At 43.9% G+C, this 26,967-nt stretch overlaps 1 protein-coding gene across 1 annotated transcript in view; it reads right to left on the reverse strand.

Moving 5' to 3' along the window:
- LOC309545945 (protein argonaute-3) overlaps positions 1-26,967 on the reverse strand; it is a 268,246-nt gene that overhangs the window by 73,551 nt on the left and 167,728 nt on the right. Inside the window, exons 10-13 of the mRNA XM_082245395.1 lie at positions 9,279-9,401; positions 8,592-8,725; positions 5,063-5,247; positions 702-861 (exon numbers count right to left, since the gene is read on the reverse strand). Of these exons, the coding sequence (XP_082101521.1) occupies positions 702-861; positions 5,063-5,247; positions 8,592-8,725; positions 9,279-9,401 (602 nt within the window). The remainder of the gene's footprint in view (positions 1-701; positions 862-5,062; positions 5,248-8,591; positions 8,726-9,278; positions 9,402-26,967) is intronic.

Genomic DNA, 26,967 nt, shown 5'->3' on the forward strand with positions numbered 1-26,967 from the left:
GACGCTGAGCACGTGCATTCAACTTCTTTGGTCGACCATGGCAAGGCCTGTCCTGTTAAACCGTTGTATGGTCTTGGCCACCATACTGTAGCTCAGTTTCAGGGTCTTGGCAATCTTCTAATAGCCTAAGCCATCTTTATGTAGAGCAACAATTATTTTTTTCAGATCCTCGGAGAGTTCTTTGCCATGAAGTGCCATGTTGAACTTCCAGTGACCAGTATGAGAGTGAGAACAATAACGCCAAATTTAACACACCTGCTCCCCATTCACACCTGGGACCTCACTTTTGCAAGATACTAATATATATATATATATATATATATATATATATATATATATATATATATGTATATATATATATTTATTGGTTTGCATTTTAAACACTAATTTATGATGGTTTCTTCATTTGTCAATATTCGTCCCCATACATCATTCAATTAAGCTTGTATGAGATCTTTTATCTGGATCTATCTTCTCTTAGAAAAGCTATTACCATTTCCCAACATTCAGCTTTACAATGTTATACTGATCATATATTATTAAGTTTATTCTGGAACAGAAAGCTCATTCTGCATCATGAAAAAAATTACTTTTGTATTTCTAGCTTCAAACAAGCTCAGTTTCTTACATGTTGAGGAGAAGGTGTGGCCAAACAAAAAACAAATTTAAATGTGTACATAAAAACAAATACATTTTCTTACCGTTGGTGTGGAACTAGGATATTGTTAATTCCTCCCAATTTTACATTAATTTTTAGGCACAAATTTGAGAGCGTTTGAGGAGATGTTTTTATTACATTCTTCACTTGGACACACTGAGTAGCCATACCCAGCAATGTGTCTCCAACGCGCTTTACCTCCGCTGAGAAGGAGAGAAAAAAAAAAATAGATGATAATTCGTGGTACAGTGAGAATATTAGTGACTCAACTACATGGATACTTTTTTATTACCAACCCCAAAGAAAACAGCATCAGCAAGATAACTAATAAAATGTTTAACCATCAAGCAGCATAAGTGCTATGCCACCATCTGGTTTAACCACCGGAAGTCCAGACACTTTCAGTTTTCAGTGCCGTCACACTTTTGAAAGACAATAGTCATGCAACACTTTATTCAAATGAAATTGTTATCATTTTGAGAGACAGATTGAGCTTTCTTTTGGTGGAAATGAATCACTACTGGGTTATTTTTGCTATATAAAAAGGAAATAAAATATCAAAAAAGTTTGAAAAAAAACACATTTTTTCTTATATTAGATTATAAAATTTTGCAAATAATCTTTCCTAATAACTTTTGGCCAAAATGGATTCTGCGATTTGTTAAACATAACCCAGCACAGTATTTATATGAAAAAAAAAAAAAAAAAAAAAGGATCCGTCCTGATGTACTTACTGCCTATCTTATTTCGTGACTTAAAGCGGTAGTATCCCGCTTTTTTCACTTTTACCTACAGGTAAGCCTATAATAAGGCTTACCTGTAGGTACAAATAATATCTCCTAAACTGGCACGGTTTAGGAGATATTTACAGTGCATGCAGCCGCTCGCGCGAGCGGTGCATGCGCTCTGAAGGTCCGGGGGGACCTTCAATTAACTTGCCGGGAGCTTGCCGGAAAAATCACTCCCGCGCGCATGCGCGGGAGTGACGTCATCGTGGCTCCGGCCAATCAGCGCGCCGGAGCCGTCTCTTCCGGCCAATCAGCGCGCCGGAGCCGCCGAACCCGGAAGAGACGACGAGGGATCATGGCAGCGCCCGCATCGATGTCCGGGGGTCCGTGTCGGGGCTTCGTTTTAAGGTAAGTTACACATAATGGGCTAGTATGCGATGCATACTAGCTCATTATGCCTTTGTCTTGCAGGATTTTTTTTTTTATAGGGTTTACAACCGCTTTAAAATGCCAGAAAAGTACAAATACTCCCAAATGACCCCTTTTTGGAAAGTAGAGAGTCCAAGGTATTTATTAAAAGGCATGGTGAGTTTTTTAAAGTTGTAATTTTTTGTCACAGCTTTTTGGAAAATGAAGAAATGAAATGTGTTTTTTTTTTCCTCAAAGTTGCCATTTTACAGTGAATTCTAACACACAGCATGAGCATACTTACAATTACACCTCCAAAACACATTCTGCTATGCCTCCAGAGTATGAGGATACCACATTTGTGAGACATTTTCACAGACTAGATGCATAGAGGGGTCCAAAATCCAAGGAGCACCGGCAGGTGTTTTAGGGGCATAAATTACGCTACTAATTTCTAGTGGTGCACCGAAAAATATATATTTATATTTATATGTATTGATATTTGACTTTTTCATAGTTTTTTTAAATGCTTTTGCGTTAAAGAAAAAAAAAAAAAAAAAAGAAAAAGCGCAAGAAAAGCTCAAGAAAAATGTATCCTTTCAAATTCTATTTATGTCTTCACACTGATCTGTTGGGAGTCTATTGCGAATTAATGCCTCCCCTATTGAAATGCATTGAAAATGCGACAAAAATGCATACAAAATGCACCTGTGCTGCATTTTTGATGCAGTTTTTGAATCGCATGTAAAATCATTGAAGCAAAATTGCTCCAAACTGCTGATAACCCTAGCTATCTCATTTATGGAGGCCCTGGTGAACCAGGACAGTGAAAACACCAACAAAATTACATCATTTTGGAGAGAAAACACTCCAAGGTATTTTCTGAATAATGAGGAGTCTTTTGGAACAAATTTTTGGTGCCACAAGCTTTTGGAAGCACAGAGGGGCCCAGAATCCAAAGAGCACCTTCAGGTTTCTAGGTGCATAAAATACACATCTAAGTTCCTTAATACCCCATCATATTTTTTGGAGACGTTGAAGCACCAGGGCAGTGAAAACATGTCCCCATTTTGGAGAGTTAAAACTCCAAGGTATTTTTTTAAGCGGCATGGGGAGCCTTTTGAAGACTTCATTTTATTGCCAGGAATTTTTGGAGAATGCAGAAAGAGTAAAAAGCCCTTTTTTAAACACAGTTGTCAATTTAATAAGATATTTCTCGCACACAGCATAGGCATACTTAGAATTACATCCCATAACACATACTTCTACACCTCTCGAGCATGGGGATACCACATGTGTGAGACTTTTTCAAAGCCTAGCTGCACAGAGGGACCCGATGTCAAAGAGGAACCTTAAAGCAGAACTTTACCTTTAAACAATTTCATAAAAAATAATGTTGTTCAGCAAGGAACATACATTTTACATTAATAATTATGCTACCAAAATTAGCATGCGCCTTAAATTGCATCAAGCATTGCTCCTGTTTCTTCTTGCCGGAGGCTGCCAGTTTGCTGAAGCCTAGAGCCCCTGAGCAAAAGTAAATCTTTAGGCTGTCAACAGACCAGCCTCTAGTGGCTCTGATTTTTAGCACAAGGCAAAAAATGGACAGCAACTGAACATGTGCAAAGCCAGGAGAGAAAGTATTTTACTGGAATAAACAGTATTGGCACTTATTTTTAATGTTTCACATAGCTATACCTGCAGTTTGAAGTGGTCTAGCAGGACTTATTTTCTGACTAAAAGTTCCACATTAAGGTGTTCGAAGGGTATAAATTACACATCTAAATTTCTTGACTATCATGTCTTGGATACATTATAAACACATTTTATATTCTCTGGGCCATCTCCACTATGGTGAATTTAAAAGGGTAACTCCACTTTGAGGGGGAAAAGGAAAAAAAAAATCTAAAAAATATAGCATATACAATTCTCTCCAGTGACTTCCAAATGAATATAGTATCTTCTCCCCTCCTCCCTCCAAAAAACTACTGGCATTCCCAGGAGAAATTCTTTGGTGTAGGAACTTCAGGAGTGTTGATTTATGGAATGGTGGCTTAGAAGCCAAATCTTATGTCAGCCCCTCTACCTCTAAAACAGGGGTGGGGAACCTATGGCCCGCACCATCTGATCCGGCCCTGCCATTGGGCTGCCTCCAGAGGGGAAGGGGAGGGGGAGCACCTCCGGATTACACACAGAGCGGGTTCCTCTGCTTGCACGGCCTCTGTCGTACGAAGTCACGCCTCCTACCTATGATAGACAGCACAGTGGTGACATCTATCATAGGAGTCGGTCCAGGAGGCGTGACTTCGTATGAGAGCGCCCGTGCCGGGTAAGTAGAAGAACTCGCTCTGTGTGTAATCAGGAGGCGCTCTAATCCCCATGCGCTCTGCATTAATGGGGGGCGCTAATCACAATGCATTGTTGGGAGGCACAAATCATTCTGCATTGATGGGGGGCACAAATCATTCTGCATTGATGGGGGGGCACTAATCGCTCTGCATTGATGGGGGCACTAATCGCTCTGCATTGATGGGGGGCACTAATCGCTCTGCATTGATGGGGGGCACTAATCGCTCTGCATTGATGGGGGGCACTAATCGCTCTGCATTGATGGGGGGCACTAATCACTCTGCATTGATGGGGGCACTAATCACTCTGCATTGATGGGGGCACTAATCACTCTGCATTGATGGGGGCACTAATCACTCTGCATCGATGGGGGCACTAATCACTCTGCATCGATGGGGGCACTAATCACTCTGCATTGATGGGGGCACTAATCACTCTGCATTGATGGGGGCACTAATCACTCTGCATTGATGGGGGCACTAATCACTCTGTATTAAGGGGGGCAAACCTGGAAAACCAGTTGCCAGTAGCAACATCATCAATACTAGCTAACATCACACACCTTACCAAAGAGAAGTAGTTGCAGCCATCACATTAGGGGTGAGTTAATTAAATGTTTGACCAAACATAACAGGCAAATTTTTAAGTTGATAATTTTGTACGGCCCCTGAATGATTTTATAAATACCCAAATGGCCCTCAGCAGAAAAAAGGTTCCCCACCCCTGCTCTAAAACCTTCCTGAGCTCCTGGGGCTTTTGTTTAATGTGGACATCACAAAGAATATAACATAGCTCATACATGCTAAAAAATTCTACGGACTCCAAGGTAGACAAACACAAACCAAAATAGTCCTTATACTACTACTACTAGACACGAAAGCCTAAGACACCAAGATAATCAAAAATAAATAATTCATACCATATACTGGTGTTTTTCCTGGCAGTATGACAATAATGAGTTGGAGCCCAGAGTAGGTGTTTTTGAGGTGTCTGAACATTGGCTCCACACTGTCCGCGCCCTGCGCGTATTTACAGAAGCATGGCTGACCCTGAATGGGCATCCCTGCATCCTTTGAAATCTTCCTTAGCTGGTCTGTGAATCCCCTATTCGAAAAGAAATACAATTCATACATCAGGGTTCTCAAATTTTTTCTAAGATAAATACAATACAATTACAATACAAGCTAAAAGCAAAAAGGAAAAAATGAGTAAATATTACACCTGTTAGATAAACATCTTTGCTCTCTCAAAATAAGGCTGAAACTTTTAGTTAAAGTGGTATTAAATCCAAAAATGTAATGGTCAGTAACACACCTCCTGTATTAGTGGCTACACTCTGGATGAAGGAGAACAGGGGCACCTTTGGACAGCAGCATTGTTAATATGCAGGTGGGAGGGGAGTGCTAGATGGACTAGCAGATTTAATTACACTAAACAGAAACTAAACTCCAGCTAACACTTTACAAAGTAGTCAGAGCAAACTGTTTTTTTCCTCTTGGGATACAGGTTTTAACCACATGCCGCCCGCCCGCCGCAGATATACTACAGCAGGCTGGCCTGGCTGTGCGAATCGCTGTACCTGTACGGTGGTTCGCAGGAGTGCTCCTAGGGGCCCATCCCCACTATGCAGCAGGTATGCAGATCCAGGGGGCAATTGCTGCCGGGCACCCACGATCGCTCCCCGTTGAGCGAGGACGGTCTGCTGTTGTAAACACAGCAGACCGTTGTTGTCTCTGAAACACAGGTCTCTGTGTTCATTTCACAAGTCCCTCCCCCATACAGTTAGAAAACACTCCCCTAGGCTCACACTTAATCCTATGATCGCCCCTGGGTTAACCCCTTCCCTGCCAGTGTCATTATTACAGTAACATTGCATATTTTTAGCACTGATTACTGTAGTAATGTCACTGGTTCCCCCAAGTGTCAAAAATGTCAGTTAGGGCTCCGATCTGTCCACGCAATGTCGCAGTCCCGCTAAAAATCGCAGATCGCCGCCATTACTAGTAAAAAAAATTAAAAAAAGACAAATGTTTCCCCTAGTTTGTATAGTTTGTAGACGCGATAACTTTTGCGCAAAAACCAATCAAAATACGCTTATTGGGATTTTTTTCACCAAAAATATGTAGCAGAATACAAATTGGCCTAGAAGGATGAAAAATTTTGATTTTGTAAAAATTTTTTTTGGTAATGTTATATAGCTGAAAGTGAAAAATATTGCACAGGTGATCAAATACCACCAACAGAAAGCTCTATTCGTGGGAAAAAAAGGACATCAAGTTTATTTAGGTACAGAGTCACACAACCGCACAATTGTCCGTTAAAATAACACAATGCCGTATCGCAAAAAAAAGCCTGGTCATTAAGGGGGAAAATCCTTCCGGTCCAGAAGTGGTTAAATAAATAAAAACATAAAAAACAGACCATTGTAAGCACCTATCAGTAATAGTCTCAACCCTGTAACTGATGCATCTAAAGTACAGCCTTTTCTTTTGAAAAACATACTTGCCAAACTTGATCACCAAACAAAAAAAAAAAAAAGGGAAAGAGAGCCTTAAAAAATAAAACTAAATGGACCCACCACATCCAAGAAAATCGGTAAGCTGAAAAATAATGTGTTTGATTTTAGGTTTAATACTGCTTTAAACATTTTTTTTTTTACAGCTCTAATTACGGTACATCACATGTAGTAAAGTATGTTACAAAAGAAGCTGCTGCATTCTGCAGAAATGTTTAGTTGCAGGGCTACCCTGCCCTCTTCCTGCTGCTGAGCTCTAAGGCCCCATGCAGTTTGCTGATCCTAAACTGAAGCTTTTTGAGATTTTAGTGTTTTTGCCTCAGCCCCCGAAGGCTCCATAAAAGTCCCAAAATGCGCACACAGGCTTTTAGAGGAGATTAGGAGCAGCAGGATTTTGAGGTCAAAGCTCCTTCTCCTGAAAGCAGAAGACACGCATTCAGGAGAGGAGCTTTAAGACAGATTAAAAAAAAAATGCCAAACGCATTTGGCGCTCAAGCGTTTATTTATTTCAATGGCCGAATAAATTAAAATTCTGGGTAATTAAAAAAAAGCCCAAACGGCTTAACCTGTTTGGAAAAAATGCTGCTTATGCGCATTTTTAATGCAAAATTTCTCCTGACAGAAGGAACAGCTTTAACAAGAAACCAGTGTGCATTCACACTGGTTCATGCACATTGGACATTTTGACCATCTGCTTCCATCAGCCCCAGGCACTTTATTTTTTCTTTCTGCCTTAAAAAGCCCCTGCACACATAGGCTTTTATAGAAGTTTAGAGGCAGAAAAAAACTCAATGCCAGTGCGTCCTTGAGCAGCAGCATTTTGGAAGAAAAAAATGCTAGGCGCGTTTAGTGCTTCAGCATTACATCATTTCAATGGCCAGAATAAATTATTATTCTGGCCAATGAAATGAACTAACGCCTAAACACGTTACAGACTTTAACAAGCCCCATGCATTTTTTCTGCCAAAACACTGCTGCCAGAGGGAAAGGCTTCTAAGAGTTAACTAAACATTCTGTGTGCATGAGGCCTATAAGCTTTGAGTCTTCATGCTCAAACATGCTTAAGATGATCTGACAGGGACACATCCCCCTTTCTGCCCTTTCCCCAACTGAAAAAAGTTCCTTCTGCCTGTACCATGATATGTAAATAGGGCAGAGAATCTTGTGACAGATCAGACTCTCCCCCATTTATAGATGGTGTTACAGTCAGTGTAATCAATTAAAGACACTTGTAAAGGCATTTGTCAGGGGCTGGGACCTCTGCTGTGTCTGGCAATGATTCTTCTCGCTGTGCTACCTGGGATTCTAGACAGCACCCTGTCTGATCTATTGGGACAACCTTGCCTTGTGCCTGCGCTTCTGCTGAACCTTGAACTCTTGCTCCTCCTATGAACTTCCTGATTTAAGCCATGTCTCTGCACTTCCTGTTTGCCAGATTATTGTGCTTTCTCCAGCCAGTATCTTGCACTCGTCTTCTGAGCTGTCCACATTTTGCTAACACTTGTTATCGACCCTTGGCTTTTTGCTCGACTACTAAATTTCTGCTTGATCCCATCCTGCAACTAGTCCTTATGGACCCTTGGCTTGTTCCTTGACTACGCTTTTGTCTGATCCCAAACTGTAACTACTTGTTACTGACCTTTGGCTTGTTTACGGACAGTAAAATGAGCAAAACAGGTACAGGATGATTCCTTGATATCATTTCAATGGGGAGTTCAGAAAAAAAGTCAGAAATCAACTTGCAAGCATTCCCAAGAGGAAGGTCGCAAATTAACATTTATATCCAGGCATTTTATAACAAAACAAATCATAATAATGCACTGTTGAATGGAACAGTCTCTACAATGTAATTTGTGATGACCAGCAAAAAATTTCTAAAGCTTGCTTTTGAAAAATTTAAATCTTACACTTATTTTACTGCATTAAGACTTACTTCAAGATTTCTTCCCTGCACTGCCTTTGCGTTGCAAAGCATGCAATGGCCCACATTTTGATCTCCACACCAGTGTGGAACTGCTTCCCCCGCATGTCCCAGACCCCATGACTCGGAGTTGCCACTGTGCGATTCTACAAAACCAAGATGTTTAAATAACAAAGAAAAAAAAATGATCAGATATTTAATGAGAACATCTAGATATTTTTCAAGACCTTGCAAACATATCATCAGAACATTCAGGGGTATGCGAGATGATTACAGCCACACACCTACACAGGTTGAACTGGATGGACTATTGTCTTTATTCAACCTCACCTACTATGTAACTATGTAACTATATCTGAAAGAGTAAATAACAATGGAAATGTAAAAAAGTGATGTGTCCCATAGCAACTGCAATTCAATATACTGCAGTCATATCATTTAAAAGGGCTGATTGGTTGCTATATAATGGCCCTAATTAAATATTCTTCATGTGTAGCATCTGAGAGTATCAATAAACAGCAAACATTTAAACAAGATAATCTACAGAATTCTCATATACCAAGACCACCAGAGGCTGACAAAAATAATAAAAAAAATCATCTTTTAGGATCTCAACATTCTCTCATACATATAAGGGATTGATGCAAGGGATTCCTTAATAGGGCAGTGCTAAATAAGGAATAAATGGTTTCCACATACCCTCCCTCCGTACTGTAACATTGGCGCTGGAAGTACTCTTCCCGTCACATGAGCCATTTCATCCCGAACTTTAAACTGGAATTCTTGAACAAAGGGATCTGCATCGTAATTTGCACTTCTAACCTAAAATGTGTAAAAAGATTTAGACAACATATCTATATGAACATAAATGCAAAGCCACGAACACTATCCAAGCTCATATTTTTAAACTTTTGATATAAAAGACTAGGTGGTTATCACTGCCGATCTACACATAAATATACTGTACAATGAACAGGACCTTAACCAAACCCTTTCCACAGAAGAATGGACAAGGATCTGGCAAATCATGTCAAAAAGCTATTGCAGACTAATATTGGTAAAAACCCCTGGAAGGCTCTCTTCCAAAGACCATTAGATGATATTCCCTGACGTAGAAATGTTCTTATTACATACATATTTATTGCTGCTAAATAAACCATTGCCTATGTGTGGAAATCACCTTCTCTAAATTTCAAGAAAGTAAATTCCAGGATTCACGGTCAATTTGTTAATTACAAATTGACTGTTATCCTATCCTCACATACAACATATGACAGTTCCTTTTCTAAGCAGGTATGGCAAAAATGTTTCCCTTTCTTCTTATGCTTTGCATTTCACTATATGTATTTACAACTACTTGGAAAATGGACAAATCTGTACAACCTTCAGATAAAAAGTGGTATGCTCCTCTGCCTTTTACTTTCTTGTTCCTACATAAGATTCCTCTTGTGGTAATACCTGTTACACCAACAAGTTTATGTTTAGGATACTCAATAACATGACTATCGGCACTGCAAATGGCTCCACTGACATTTGGCATTTTGGGATTCTGCCCACAATCGCAAAACGCATGCTTGGGTGCCATTGGATTTTCACGGAGTGTGGTTTTGCTGCGATTATCGTGTGATAAACTGCAAATCACAACACCCAAAACTTGTCAACCAAAAGAAGCTCCTGCTCCTTTTTGGGTGACAAGATTTGCGTTGATTTATCACGGCAAACGGCGGCGGTCAGCCCCTCCCAGGCAAAGTGACGTACCGGTAAGTCACTAGCCTGGGAGCGAATAGGGGGCGAGCGCACGCCGCCGGAGGCGCGCTCCCGCTCGTACCCGAAGAAGCTGGCGCATGTGACTGGCGGACCCGATGTCCGCCGGTCACTCGCGATCGTCGGGTAGAGAGGGAGAAAGGCAGGCGGCTAATGTAAACACAGCCGCCTGTCATTCTCCCCTGTGTAAAAGCACAGATCACTCGGTCCTGCTATGTAGGACCGTTGATCTGTACTTTTACACATACAGCCACAACCAATGACAGTAAGAAACACGCCCCTAGGGACACACTTAACCCCTCCCTCTCCAATAAAGTTAACCCCTTCCCTCCCAGTGTCATTTTTACAGTAACAGTGCATATGTATAGCACTGATTACTGTAGTAATGTCACTGGTACCCCCAAAAGTGTCAAAAATGTCAGTCAAGGGTCCGATCTGTCCGCCGCAATGTCGCAGTACCACAAAAAAAAAAATCACAGATTGCCGCCATTACTCGTTAAAAAAAAAAAAACAACAAAAATTACAAAAATCTTTCCCTTAGTTAGTAAAACGCAATAACTTTTGCGCAAACCAATCAAAATATGCTTATTGTGATTTTTTTTACCAAACATAGGTAGCAGAAAACAAATTGGGCAAAAATTTTAAAAAATTTAGATTTTTACATTTTTTTGGGGAATTTCATATAAAAAATGTGAAAAATATTGTTATTTTTGCAAAATTGTCGCTCTTTTTGTGTTTATAGCGCATGATCAAAAAATCGCACAGGTGATCAAATACGACCAAAAGAAAGCTCTGTTTGTGGGAAAAAAAGAATGTCAAATTCATTTGGGTACAGCGTCACACGACCGCGCAATTGTCCATTAAAGTCACGCAGTGCCGAATCGCAAAATACCCCCCTGGTCAGGAAGGGGGTAAAATCTTCCAGGGCTTAAGTGGTTAAAGCGGAACTTCACTCTCTCAATCAACAATGAATATTGTTTATCCTTAAACTGATAGTTTTAGTAAAAAGATAAAAAAGCATATCATATTTACTTGTTTAAACATTTTTTTTTTTTAAATTTCTTCAGTTATTTTTTCCATTTTTGTTTTTATTGTTTCCAGGCGTAGGAAAATAATGTTATACATCCCAGGATTATTTAGGAGGAGTTTTTCAGCTAAGCACACCCTCCTGCCTGCATGCCTGAGTTAAAGTGGATGTAAACCCGATTCATGAAATTTGACTTGAGCACATATATCTGCAGTGTTTTCTCATCTCTCTCCGAAGGTGTGGCCTTCTCCTGCGCAGTTCTGTTATCCGCATGATAACTTCTGACAAGTACTCTGTCAACTGAGATAAAACAAGGCTAAATTTTTTGGCAGGGTTTGTGTTATAAATAAATTAGCAGAGAGCCGGTCTATTCACAGCACATTCCTTCCTCTGCCTATGTGGAGTGGGGGTGTGCCTTTCCTCCAATCAGCTGTCACACAGTGTATACCAACACAACACTCCCAGTGCTGAACAGGAAGAGAAAATTTCTAGCACAATGTGCACTTTCTAAAGAATATATAGAGCTGAAGACAGCAGATATACATGTAAAACTTATGTAGGGAGATTTGTTTAATCTCTGTGTATCATCTGAAGCTATTCACTTCACTGGGTATACGTGAGGGTTTACATCCACTGTAGGGGAGATGGATAACAAGCAAATGTTTCATGAATCATCTGCCCTCATTCAAAATGGCCATGGTCAGAAATGCTAGGGGGTATTTTTCTCAGAAAAGTAAAAGCATGGAGACATGGATGGATGGGGAGTTTCCATTGAGTATTAAAATTAAACAGCATTTCTTATTTGTGGTGCTCAGATGCAGTGTAATTCCACTTTAAAGTAATTGTAAAGTCTTGTTATACTTACCTCCTCTGTGCAGTTGGTTTTGCACAGAGTGGCCCGGATCCTCCTCTTCTCAGGTCCCTCTTCGCTGCCCTAGCCAATCCCTCCTGTTGAGTGCCCCCACAGCAAGCGGCTTACTATGGGGGCAACAAAGCAGAGCTGCAGCTCCGTGTGTCCATTCAGACACTGAGCAGCGGATCGGCCCCGCCCCCTCTCTTAAAAGCCATGGGAGCCAATGGCGCCGCGGCTGTCTCTCAGCCAGCCAGGAGGGAGAGTCCAGGACGGCTGAGGAACTTGTGGACATTGTTGGACAGAGATGGGGCTCAAGTAAATATTAGGGGGTGCTGGGGTGGCTGCTACACACAGAATGCTTTTAATCTTAATGCATAGAATGCATAAGATAAAAAAACCTTCTAACTTTACAACTCCTTTAAGACTCGTAGTTGTTGTATGAGCATGGATTCAACATTTGGTCAAGCTGTAATGTTATCTATAAACCCATTTGACATTGTATGTAACATTTTCTGTTATAATGGGTAATAAAATATTTTGGTACCAGCCCATGATTGGACAGTGAAGGAGAAGCTACAGATTGATCAGGTCATCTTTGCTCTGTCTTTCTATCATCAGATTGCTGATCATTTTCAATATGCGCTTCACTTTTTCCACATTTTGTTATGTTACAGCCTTATTCTTCCAAGTTGAAAGAATTCTTGAATTTCCTCAAAGATCTACAATACCCCATAGTGACAATGTGAAAGAAGTCTGTTTAAAATCTTTGCAAATTTATTAAAACAAACAGCAAAAAGAAAAAAAAAAAACAAGCTTGGCTCACCTATTATTGGGCAGTTTCTCTCATTCTTCTTTGCAGGACCACTCAAGCTCCATCAGGTTGGATGGGGAGCGATGGTGTGCTTAGGGTCGTTGTCCTGTTGGAAGATGAACCTTTAACCTAGGCTGCGGTCCAGAGTGCTCTGGAGCAGGTTTTCATCAAGGATGTCTCTGTACATTACTGCATTCATCTTTTCTTCCATCCTGACAAGTCTCCCAGTTCCTGCAACTGGAAAAACAATCCCAGAGCATGATGCTGCCACCACCATGTTTCACTACAGGGATGGTATTGGCCAGCGGTGCCTGGTTTCCTCCAGGACATGACATTTGCCATTCAGGCCAAACAGTTCAATCTTTGTTTCATCAGACCAGAAAATTTTGTTTCCATAAGAGAGGTGCATTTTTGGCACATTCCAGGGGGGCTGTCATGTGCATTTTACTGAGGACTTCTTCCGTCTTCCCACTCTACCATACAGGCCTGATTGGTAGAGTGTTGCAGAGATGGCAGTTCTTCTGAAAGGTTCTCCTTTCTCCACAGAGAAATGCTGGAGCTGTGTCAGAGTGACCATCGGGTTCTTGGTCACCTCCCTGACTAAGGCCCTTCTCCCCCCCATCGCTCAGTTTGGCCGGGTGGCCTGCTCTAGGAAGAGTACAGCTGGTTCCAAACTTCTTCCATTTACAGGTGATGGATACCACTGTGCTTATTGGATCTTCAATGCTGTAGAAGTTTTTCTGTACCCTTCCCCAGATCTGTGCCTTGATACAATCCTGTCTGGGAGGTCTACAGACCATTCCTTGGACTTCATGGCTTGGTTTGTGCTCTGACATGCGCTGTTAACTGTGGGACCTTATATAGACAGGTGTGTGCCTTTACAAATCATGTTCAATCAGCTGAATTTACCACAGGTGGACTCCAATCAAGTTGTAGAAACATCTCAAGGATGATCAGTGGAAACAGGATGCACCGTAGATCAATTTTGAATGTCATGACAAAGGCAGTGAATTACTATGTACATGTGATTTTTTTTTTTTTTTAATAAATTTACAAAGATTTCAAACAAACTTCATTCACATTGTCATTATGGGGTGTTGTTTATAACATTTTGAGGAAAATGAATTTAATCAATTTTGGAATAAGGCCGTCATATAACAAAATGTGAAAAAAGTAAAAGCACTGTGAATACTTTCTGGATGTGCTATATATATTTTATATTTATTTCCCAGCCCAAGTGTAGTGCTTTTCATAAACTACAGTTTAGTCAGTGAAGTGCATTTAAGAGCTAGCTTTGCTAATTTTTTTTAAAAGTAATGGTTCCTTATATAGTCAGGATTCTCACACACAAGTATCAGAATCATACAACATTCACAGGAAAAACAGCCTCTTGGCTATATAGCAGCCCACCTCGTGCTGCACAGCTATAAGCCTAATGGCCTCCCAGCCCTGAAAATGATGGATGTTCACATGGTGTTCTTTCAGCAACTGTATATTCAGGTGTCAGCCTGGTCAGTGCACATAGACACACCATTCTTGTGTTCTCATGTACCTGCTGCTTTTTGACAGCGCAACAGTCTCCTCAGAAAGGTGGCGCCTTGAACTCAAGCCAATTCCCATACCATAGGGCCTGTTCCCAAACTGCACGATCCGCAGATGCTGGTTACCATCAGAACATGGACCCAAGGTTGGAGGCTTCATCCCTTTCAAACACTGTTAATTTTGATGTCAAATTTCAATTTAGTTTGAGTCATAGTCTTTTGACTAAAATGCAATTTTAGTTTTAGTCTTATTTTAGTCATCTGAATTGTTTTAGCTCTAGTCGTATTTTAGTTGACTAAAATCTCCAGTACACTGTAGTTGACTAAAATCTCCAGTACACACCTGAACGTCAACTTTTTTCAGAGCTCCATCTGTCTGTTAAAGCCCCAGCCCCTTGACTATCGGCAAACTGTATTAACTGAGAGATGTAGGCTCTGTCTATCAGCTGCCTCGAAGTTCTGGAACAATGCCCTGCAAACCACAAGAGAGGAACTCCTTCATGAGATTTGTTTGCCTCGATGTGAAATGAAGTTTCCTCTCCCAGCAAAGTAGTAGTGTTGAGCACTGTGTAAAAAAACAGCCTTCACAGAACGTCCAGTTCTCTGTCCTGTGCACTCCCTCACTCCCATTTGCTTCCCCATCTCCACTTGCAGGTCACCTCTCTATTCCCAAAGTATAATGCACCCTGCCCTGTGCACTCCCTCACTCCCATTTACAGGTCACTTCCTCATCCCCAAAGTATATTGTACCCTGCACTGTGCACTCCCTAACTCCTTTTTACTTCCCTATCCCCACTTGCAGGTCACCTCCCTATCTCCAAAGTATAATGCACCCTGCCTTGTGCACTCCCTCACTCCCATTTACTTCCCCATTCCCACTTCCAGCCTGGCATTACAGCCAATAGAGTTTACAGTTTTGTTTTTTGTTTTTGTTTCTTTTTATATTTTAAAGTTGCACCTCTGTTTGTTAAAAAGCAATATATTTGATAGTTTATAAATCAGAGGGCTCTGATGATGTAATTTTGTGACAATACACGTAAGGCGGACCGGAAGTTGGGACGATTAGCACACTGATGCCACGGCCATTTCAAATCTCTGCAAATATTCTGCATTATGCTTTTTGATACATGTAAGTGCAATACTTTTTTTTTTAATCAAAATCAAAGTTTATTAAACCACAAAATTGTACAGCAAATATAAAAGGACAAGCGATAAATGCAATACTGTCTACCATAATTAAGTGGCATATGCAAAAAACAACAACCCCCCCCCCCCGAAACAAAATCCCAAAAAACTGCCATGGGGACCCCCACCCGGGCCAGAAGGGCCCATCCAAGCCACATCATGTGTCTCAGCAGCCATCCAGTGCGTGCAGTACAGGAAAACAAAACCTCAACTATACGATATGTAGAATGGACTCTTAGGTAGCGCACGTCAGTGACGACTGTAGCCATCTATCCCAAATTTTATGGTACTTAGCAGGACACCCCCTATTAACATATATCAGCTTCTTATATGGCAGAGTAGCATTGACGTCAGCAATGCACGCGGCCAGGGTAGGAGGCGAGGACTGCATCCAACTACGAGCTAACAACTTACGGGCACTAAACAACGTCTCATGTATGAATTTCAAAGAATTTTTTTCTACTTCTAAATCTGGGAACAAGCCCAGTAGGCACTGCCTAGGATCCAATGAGACCGGGGAGCCCATTTGGTCATGTAGGAACTGAACAACTTGTTGCCAGAAACAATTAATACGAGGGCATTGCCAAATTAAATGCTCAAACGTCCCGGGGGAAAGGAGGCATTTGGGGCAATCCGGGGATCGGGAAGGATCAAATTTCGCCATCCTGACAGGCGTAAGATAGCATCTATGTAAAATGTAGGTATGTGTTAGTCTGTCAGACATCTTGGGAGACACCAATTTACCCACTTCCAGCACCTCACTCCAATCATCATCGTCCATGTCACCAGCACAATCCACCCACGGGGCCTTAAGGGCATAGGCCAACTGCGTCGACGAGGGGTTAAGAAGCATATCATAAAACAAAGAGATCAGCTGCCGTGGTTCGTCCCTCTTTGCAACCAGCAGTACATCCAAAGGCTGCAAATGGGGACAAGCATCACCAAACTGTGCGGATAGGGCATGGCACAACTGAAGAAATGGGAAAAACATAGAATTCGGTAGATGGAACTCGGCTTTCAGTCTGTCAAATGATTTGGGGCGACCATCGTGGAGCACATGAGACAAATAAATGCCATGCTGTACCCAAATCCTCGGGTCAGGGATCAGCAACAGTTCCCTTAGGTGTCTGTTAAACCACAGGGGCGTATCGTCATGAAACAAAGGGCAACCCAATTTCGCCACTGCCAGATCCCAAATCCGTTTGGAGTGGAACCTAAAGGTATGTCTGCCGGAGCCCCCCGGCGCTCCTCTAAGACCTCTGAGAATATCACAAAAGGGGTGCGGGAAATGGCCAGGGGATTGCGTGCAGACCAGAGATTCATAGCATAGCCTATCAAGTTTGTCAAAATAGAAAAAATGAGAGAGTTGTGCAGCAATATAATACAAGCCGAGGTCAGGGACCACCAGGCCTCCCAGTCTAGTGGGGCACTTCAGTGCCCTCCAAGACAACTTGTGTCTGGACGAACCCCAGACGAAAGACTTAAGGACAGACTCCAGAACCCGAAAATATTTCAGTTGTATATAAACCGGTGAGTGCCAGAGAATGTACAGTATCTTAGGCAACAACACCACTTTCACCAAGCCTACACGACCCATAACACCCAAGGGCAGTTTAGACCAAATCTGCGTCTTATTCTTAGTCAAGGAAATCAGGGGTTCTACATTTAGAGGAACATAATCTGAGAGGTCCCGAGACACATGACTCTCCAAGTACTTGAGTGAACTAACCCTCTGCAAAGGCAAGGATGCCTGTTCCAGTGGGGGTGGGAAGAGGTCAATAGGTAATATCTGGGACTTATCCCAGTTGATTTTCAAACCCGAGAAGGCCCCAAAGTCCTCGATGAGGCTGAGAGCAGTAGTCAGGGAGGATCCAGAATCAGCCAAGTACAGAATCATGTCATCTGCATACAGACCGACCCTTTCTTCCAAAGCACCCGAACACAGACCAGTGACACCAGGGTGTTCCCGCAAGGCCATAGCAAGTGGTTCAACAGCCAAGGCGTATAGAAGGGGAGAAATGGGGCACCCCTGACGCGTCCCCCTCGAGAGGGGGAAAGCAGCAGAGGTCCAACCATTCACTACCACCCTCGCTCTCGGGGAAGTGTAGAGAATGGAAAGCCATTTAACAAAATTAGGGCCGAAGCCGAAACAGCGTAGGCATTGCCACAGGTAGGGCCATTCCACCGAGTCGAACGCCTTGGCTGCATCCAACGAAACTACCACCCTGGTGCCAACCTGCGAATGGGACGCCTGGATGTTCATATGCAAACGCCTGGTGTTAAACGCGGTATTGTTCGCAGGCATGAACCCAGTTTGATCCGCGTGAACAAGCGAGAGGATCACCTTGTTCAGACGCAGAGCCAGTACTTTTGCTAGTATCTTGACATCTATTTGCAACAAAGAGAAATCGGCCTGTATGAGCCCGGCTGGTGAGGATCCTTACCTGGTTTAGGAATTAGCACAATAAGTGCCTCCGTCATAGAATCCGGGAGAGCACCTGCCTCAAAGGCCGCCCGGTAAACCTCGAGAAGCCTAGGGACCAAGACCTCAGAGAAGGTTTGGTAGAATTCAACTGGCAAGCCATCCGACCCCGGGGCCTTAGAGCGGGCAAAAAGGGAAATCGCAGTAGCTATATCTGTTTCTGTAATGGGAGCTTCCAGGGTTTTAATTTGTTCATCAGTCAATGTAGGAAAGGAAAACTGGTCAAGAAACGTCCGGAGCTCCAAATCAGAATAGGTCGCCCTAGTCTTGTAAACATCCGAAAAGAACGCGACAAACTCCCCCGCCACTGCCGCCGGTTCCGACACCAAGTCCCCCGAAGGGGAAAGGAGCGAAACCACAACAGGGGGTCGAGAGTCAAGGTGTGCAAGATACGCCAATAATCTACCCGGGCGTTCCCCATGCTCGAAAAACCGCTGCTTCGCAAAAAACATGCGACGCTTGGCCCGCTCGTAACACAATTGGTCAGTAACTCGAGTTTGCAGTCTGATATCAGCTAAGCCAGCAGGGGAGGGGGCCCCCGCATAGTCAACCTCCAGCTCGTTAAGCCGAGTCAGAGCCTGAGCATAGGAAGCCTCGGCCCCCCGTTTATGCCTGTTAATATGCTCGCTGAGTAGACGCCTATCGTGTCATTTTAACATGTCCCAGACATGCCTGGGAGAGGCCGAGCCCACATTAGAGGTAAAGTAGAACTGCCACTCATCCGCCAGTTTGGCAATACTCGTCAAAATAGTCAGCCAGAAGGGGTTAAGCTTCCAAGTCACCATGGGTGGTACTACCATCCTACAGAGAGTAACACAATACGGGGCATGGTCAGACAATATGCGTGGACAGAAAAATGCACCCTGCAGCCTGGGGAGGAGGTGGCGGGAAACTAGAATGAGATCAATGCGGGACATGGACGAGTGAGTAGACGAGAAACAAGAATACGCCCTGCGGGCAGGGTAAAGGTGTCTCCAAGTGTCAACCAGTGCAAAATCTGACAATAAACGGGCAAAGCGGGTATCTTGAAGGGGAAGAGGGGCACTCCCGGGTTGCCCAAGCCTGTCCAGGCCCGGGTTCAGCACAGCATTAAAATCACCAAGCCATACGGCTGGGATAGTCGGGTGTCGAGACATGTAGGAAAACCCCTCTGTGAGGACACTTGAGCAATAGGGGGGCGGGATGTACCATGCCAGAAGCAACACAGGTGAATTATCAATAACAGTCCGTAAAAAGACATATCGGCCCTGAGGGTCCAGCTCGACCTCATGAACGGTGAACTGTACCAACTTGGCCACCAATACTGAGACCCCTCTGGAGAAGGTGGTGTGAGTAGAGTGAAACGCCCAGCCGATCCAGGGGCGCCGCAGCGCTCGCTGCATGGATCCAGCAGCGCGAGTCTCGACCAGTACAATCACGTCAGCGCACTAGGAAAAAACAGCCGTGCGCTTCACTCTATCCCCAAGACCTCGGACGTTCCACGTCAAAAAGGTTAAAGATGGCATAGAAAAAGTAAAGTACCTATAGCAGCAGACACATTCAGTAGCAGGGGGGAATCCCCCAAATTAGCATGGTAGATAGGACATAAGACACACTGGCAACATACAAAGCCCCGAGGGGCAAGGTTAGGCAAGAGGCACAGAAAAACAACATATGGGGACCCCATGGCAGTACAGAAACATAAAAAACAGAAAACCCAATCCCACCCGGCTCTGCACCACCCCCAACATGTGCGAGCATAATACCCAAACAGAACAGATAATGAAAAAGTAACACACAAGTCAATTCGCCGGCACCCCACCCGAGCCCCACGGCGGGGGACAGGTGAGGACCGGGGCGCTACACTTCGGTCATTTCCACATTCACACGGATAGCTTATAAAAATGAAAAAGACAATCAGGAGTAAAAATGGGAATAGCATAAAAAATCCAACAGCAGTATTCGGGGGCGAAAGTCTCACTGAGTAACGTGGAGAGAGAACAAGCCCCATTCCAAAAGGAACAGGATCGCACAGTAGGTCCAGTAGAGCTAAACAATGCTACCCAAAAAACAGCGATTACGGTAACAAGAGATGTACAGTTCCCAGAATGAAGAGAGGGAGGGAAAAAAGAAAAAAGTCCACCCTCCCAACAGTATCAACGATCTCCGGGTATGTGACAGCAAGAAAAAAGCGGGGTACTAGAGGGTACAAGAAACGAAAAAGAGAAATGGGGGGAGCACAAAAAAGAGATAGTCTGACCAGGCATCAGTCACATCCATTCGGAATCCCCCTTTCTCTTCAGCAGGAAATCCAAAAAAAAATTGAAGAGGTCCAAGATCTTCAGCAGGGGAGAGAGAGGGGCTTCAGGCAGGGGCCACATTACGCCGATCTAACCAATCCATGGCCAAGGCAGGGTCCTCAAAGAATTGGACTCGATCATCCATTTCCACCCGAAGGCGCGCCGGATAAAGCATGGCATACTTCAGATGGAGAGCTCGCATTCTGCGTTTAACTTCCAGGAACCGGGCCCGTTGGCGCTGAACCTCCCCAGAGAAATACAGCGACATGGCCCTGTTGGAAGGGAATGTTCCCCCTGGAGAGGCGAAGAATCTTGTCCCTATCCCGAAAGTTAAGGAACTTGGCGATGAGTGTGCGGGCCGGGGCACCAGGGGGAGGGGGATGTGCAGGGATGCGGTGGGCCCTCTCCACCGCAAACATCACCGAGAAGAAGTCACGGCCATAGGACTGTACAAAGAGATCCTCCAGGAATCCAGCCGGATCAGTACCTTCAGCACGCTCAGGCAGGCCAATAAACCGAAGGTTGCACCTTCGTAACCGGTTCTCCATGTCATCCTGCTTGGAATGGAGCTGCTGAAGTTGCCGTGTGAAGTCCTCGGCGGAGTGCTGCAGGGGATGCAGAATATCTTCAGCCGCACTGATCCGCGTCTCAGCCTCGTGACCCGGTCACGCAAGGCGGACATGTCCTGCTGGATCAACGAGATGTCGATCTTGACCTCCTCGATCTTGGAGGTAAGAGTACTTTGACATAGGGAGATGGCTTCCAGCACCCTGGAGGTCTCCGCCGTCGTAGGTTCTGACGGGGTGGAGGAGCCGGCGCCATCTTGAGCCGGCAAGGCCGGATCCTGCCGGCGAAATTTGTCAAGCTGGGAGCCGGCTGTCGTGCCTCTTTTAGGCGGAGACATAGTACCCGGAGAATCAGGAGAAGTCAGGGAACGAGGTAAGGTGAGTAAAGTCCAGGATAACGGATCAGGATGGGTAAAGCGGAGATCGGGTAGACGGAGCTCTCACCACATGCGACTTATCCCATCACGCTCCAGGCCACGCCCTCCGTAAGTGCAATACTTTAATAAACTTTTAATCTGTTAAGACATACTACACTATCAGCCCATTTATTACTATGAGGTGGCGGTCCGATACGAGAGAGGAACATTCAGGCTGGTTTGCACCTATACTGTGGATCCATCCATCTGCTTGTCTGCTAAGTCCTGGAGTCCGCTTGTGTGGAAGGCTATAAAAGGGGTCTGCTACTTATACCATATACGGTGTCTGCCTTGGCTATTTCTGACCACTCTGTGAAAGGAGGGTCAGAAAATCCGGGAAGGAGTTTGTCATTACCACTTGGTGTGTGCTTTCCCCTTTACCATTCTACACAGCGGGTGTTGGACGATTTGGATCCTGCCTTTCTGCATGCTTCTATAAGGACTCTGGGACTTTACCATTGCACATCCTTTAGAATATGTTAAAGATTGTTTTATGCTTCTCATAATCATTTTGGGCACTGCTTTTTATTATTCATGTTAATTCTAATACTGTTTTTGTTTATTTTTCATCACTAAAAACATGCAGCTGATGACAACTAGGATGAAAATATTTTCGGCGACGAAATTAACACTGTTACCAAGTCTGTGCAAAGCCTCTGAACCCCAGGACTTGCACATTCTGGGGAAAACTGCAAAGTCAGGTTTTCTCCATTCCAAACAGACATGCCAAAGCGCCTCAACCTGCATGGATGAAAACTCTGGGCGACACCAGACTCTTCTGACATGGTGAAAAGATGCAGTTTTTTTTTTCTTTTACTTTCTTTTTTTTTTTTTTTTTTTTCTTTATAATTAAAGAATAAATGTAAAAAATAAAAAAACCCATTCACATTTTCCAGCCTATCAATTTACACTTCTCTGAAAATAAAAAAGCAGAGCTGAATATCTTAAATTTTAACATAACTAAGTTAAGCTGGATACACACTATATAACTTTTGTTGGTAGATTTCCTTTAGATTAAAGCCTCGTACACACGCAACGAATTTCCGCCGACCGGTCGTCCGTCTTTTGTCCAGAGTGGTGTCTGTTGGTTGGAATGTGCTCTAGACTGCACACGAATTTTCTCGCACGACAGAATTCTAATTCAGAAGTGATGTCATGTGTTGGATTGCTTTCTTTGTGTTCTTTCATCTCTGAGTATGCCTAGTCTTGCTCATAAGATTTTCCCCCATCGAAATCTGTACTAATGAGACGAAAATCGGACGTGTTTTGACGGTCGAAAAAATTATATAGCCTGCAGTGCACACCAGGATTTTTTCGGCCGAAAAGTCGGAGTCGGTTGTCGGAAGCACCATACTAACAAGCCAAAAATCGGCAGATCGGTCGTCGGACGAAATTTCCCAGCCGAATTTCTACTCGTGTGTACGGGGCTTTACTTTCAACTATGTAGTGCAAGGGCCTGCCTGATTGCATACAAATTGAAAGTGTTTAGGTTTGACCTCATATTATATGGTTTTGGTAAATCTAAAGGAAAAAAATCTAAAGAAGATTATATAGGGTGTATTCAGCTTAAGGCCCCTTTCACTCGGGCTTTCTGATCAGTTCTGCCTGTAAGTTTTTCAGGCAAACCTGATCCACCCGTATGGGGCAGAGGGTGTCAGCAGTGACATGTCCACTGACACCCGCTGCTATCTGATCTGATCCTGTCCGTGAAATCCAGACGGGTGGTGATCCTATTTTCCATCCGTCTGGCGGATCGAATGAAAATAGACAGGTGGTCCGTTTTCATCCCATCTCCCCATAGAGGAGAGCAGGGCTCTGACAGGCTCATCAGCACAGTGAGCAGGGCAGAACTCCCATGTGAAAAGACCCCAACAAAAGAGTGCCTTGCACACCTCAAAGCTGGCAATAGATGGATAGAATAAGAAAGGACCTTCTCAGAACATATGAATGTTGTTCAAAAAGATTTAATTTGCTTTTAACATTTGGTTTTGGAATGAATAAACTTTACCGAAAAAAAAAAAAAAAAAAAAACACACACTGTTTAAAATTTGTGTGTTCTAAAAACTTTTTCTAACCACTGCAGTCAAAAACAAACGTTGATTTGATCCACTAGTGATTAGAAAAATTAAGAAATGTTCTTTTCCTAAGATTTTTCATCTGAAATTCTACCCATTATTGGCCAGCTTGGCTGCTCCCTGTACTGCTGAAATGGCTCATTAGAGAGATTTACAGAAAAAGCCTGAAAGCAAACCACTTGTGTTGTGTAAGTGCTAGTCTTATCAATATTACTACTTTTTTGTTTTTTTTTATGTCAACAATTCATGCAGAGCTTTACATACTGTACATTTACATATTTATACATTCACAGTACTCCCTGCCCTCAAAGAGCTTGAAAGCATGTCTCTGTCACACATGCATACATACACATACATACTAGAGTAAATTTAGACAGGATCTAACTAAAGTAGGTGTTAAGGCAAAAATTGGATTTTTCTACTTACCGTGAAATCCATTTCTCTGTGTTCGACGGACACAGCGCTCCATGAATCATAACTAGTGGGTTATGTTGCCTCCTCCAGGAGTAGGACTAGGCAAAACAAAAAAACACCTGGCTATGCCCATGGGTGCTGTGTCCGTCAATACACTCAGAAATGGATTTTACGGTAGGTACAAAAATTAAATTTTCTCTTTCGTTCATCGACGGACATGGCGCTCCATAAATCATAACTAGTGGGACGTACAAAAGGAGTGCCAAACGGAAAATGATGGGTGGGGAAAATAACACAAGGCTAAATATAAGCACCCTTAAGGAGGCCTTAACCGGGTCACAGGAGCCTTTTTTTTAAAAAATAAAAGGGGTAAATAAAAAACACCCCCCAAGAAGGAACAGACCCTCTTAAACAGCAGCCTGCAAAACTTTGTGACCAAAAGAAGCATACTTTATAGAATTTTGTGAAGGTATGCACGGACGGCCAAGTGGCCGCCTTCCAAACTTGCGATATTGAAGCCTGATGACAGAAGGCCCAAGAAGCATTCAGGCCCAAGTAGAATGTGCCGTGAAAGGGAAAGGTGGAACCTGACCTTTAATGGAATAGGCTTGAGTCCCCGTCTGTCTGATTCATCTGGAGATGGCAGCCGAAGAGGCGGCCAGCCTTTTTCTTGGTCTGTTCGTAACCACAAAAAGTGAGTCTGACCTCTGAAAAGACTCAGTAGCTGCCAGATACACCCAAATCGCACGAACCACATCCAAGGTATGCAAAGAAAGATCTTAGGGATGAGCCGGCTTGGGACACAAGGAAGGCAAACACGATGTCCTCATTCAAATGGAGTCAGAGACAACTTTGGGCAGGAATGATGGACAGGGATGCAGAACCACTTTATCCCTATGGACCACTAAATAGGAACTGCGACAGGATAATGCCGCCAATTCCGGTACGCGGGCCAAAGTAATAGCCACCAAGAATGTCACCTTTTGGGATAACGTAGGCAAGGGAATCTCCCGAACATTCTCAAAGGGAGGTTTCTGGAGAACCGAAAGCACTAAACCGTACAGGTGGGGCCAAATGTCAAACCACCTGAATGAAGATACAAACTAAAAAGTGCGTGGCTAGGGGTCACTGAAAGAAGATTGCCAAGGCAATGGTACTCAAGGCCAACGTCTGATCAATGCCCCATTGGAGAAAGGTTAAGATCAGAGCCACAGGAAAGGATTGAGCATGAGCGTCAAAATCCTTTTTAGATTTTCTAGCTTTTAACAGTGTAGGAATCACCGAATCAGACAACCCTCTATCCCTTCAGTACCTGGCTTTCCAACGCCAGGCCGTTAAAGCCAGCGACTGTAAAGCAGGATGGAAGATCAGTCCTTGAGACAAGAGATCTTCTCTGAGAGGGAGTCTCCAAGGAACATTGGCAACCAGCCTTACAAGGCCTGCGTACCAAGACTGGCGAGGTCAGTCTGGAGCAACCAGAATGACTGGAATCCCTTCTGCGACAATTCTGCGCAGAAGCCTCGGCAGAAGCTGTATTGGAGGAAAAAAGCGTAAATCAGACGGTACTGACCCCAAGGGGCCACCAGAGCGTCGGCGACCAAAGGATCCCGAGATCTTGCCACAAACCTGTGAAACTTCTGGTTGAGACGAGAGGCCAACAGGTCCAAATCTGGAGTCCCCCACCGGAGACAGTTGTTGAAACACTTCCGGGTGAAGTGACCACTCGCCCAGAACCAACGCCTGTCGACTGAGGTAGTCCACCTGCCAATTTTCAAAACCCTGGAATGTGCACAGTGAGAGAGCTGGAACATATCATTCTGCCAACCTTAGAATGTCGGCTACTTCTCTGCCCGCTAAGGCACTTTTGGTGCCCCCTTGACTGACATATGCCACTGCCGTGGCATTGTCCGACTGAATTCTTACCGGGCATCCCGGCAGACGATCTTCACAAAGACAGGCAAAGCCTGATCGCCCGAATTCCTTTGCCTGATCACCCGAATCTCTAGGATACTGATCGGCTGACTAGACTCCAGAGTTCAAATCCCTTAAGCAGAATCCGTGCTCAAGACACCTCCCCATCCGGACAGGCTGGCTTCCTTGGTAACCACTGTCCAGTACAGGGGGAGAAAGGACTTCCCTTGTCAAAGTGCGGGGAAACTGAGCCACCAAACCAAGGATCCCCTAGCACCCCGGCTCAACAGAATCAGATTGTCCATAGATAGAGTATTCTTGTCCCATTTGGCGAGAACCTCCTTTTGCAGAGGCCTGGTATGGAACTGAGGAAACGGAACGGCCTTGAAGGTGGAGACCATCAAGCCCAGCACTTGCATGCAAGTCCTGAGAGATGACTGATGGTTGGACAACAGGAGGGGAATCGCATGCTGCAACTTCAGCAGTTTTGCCTCTGGAAGAAACACCCTGGCTCAGGCTGAATCCAAAGTCAGACCCAGGTAGTCCAGGGGGGTGGACGGAGTCAGAGCGGATTTCTGAAAATTCATCGTCCAGCCGAACTTTTGCAGAGTTCGCACAGGGATGTCCAGATCATCTTTTAAGACAGACGGAGACTCTGCTCGCAGAAGTAGATTGTCCAGGTACCCCAGTACCACGACCCCTCTCTGCCTGAGCAAGGCTAACACCAGGGCCAACAATGTTGTGAACACCCGAGTAACTGAGGCGTAACGCCTCTAAAATTGATAACGTTCCTCTCCCAAAACGAAGAAAACGCTGATGCCCTACATATATTGGGACATGAAGGTAAGTGTCCTTGATATCGAGAGAGGCCAGAAAATTCCCTTGATGAAGGGATGCCACCACCACGGGAATGGACTCCATCCAAAATTTCTGAACCCACACAAAGCGATTCAGGACCTTGGGATCAGATGGACCTCAACTTCCTTCCTGGGAACAGTAAAAAGATTTGAATAAAATTCCTGAAAACGTTCCAACTCTGGAATCGGGACGATTACTCCGTGACA

Source organism: Pelophylax lessonae (genome assembly GCF_965119305.1).
Source record: "Pelophylax lessonae genome assembly, chromosome: 2".
Lineage (NCBI taxonomy): Eukaryota > Metazoa > Chordata > Amphibia > Anura > Ranidae > Pelophylax > Pelophylax lessonae.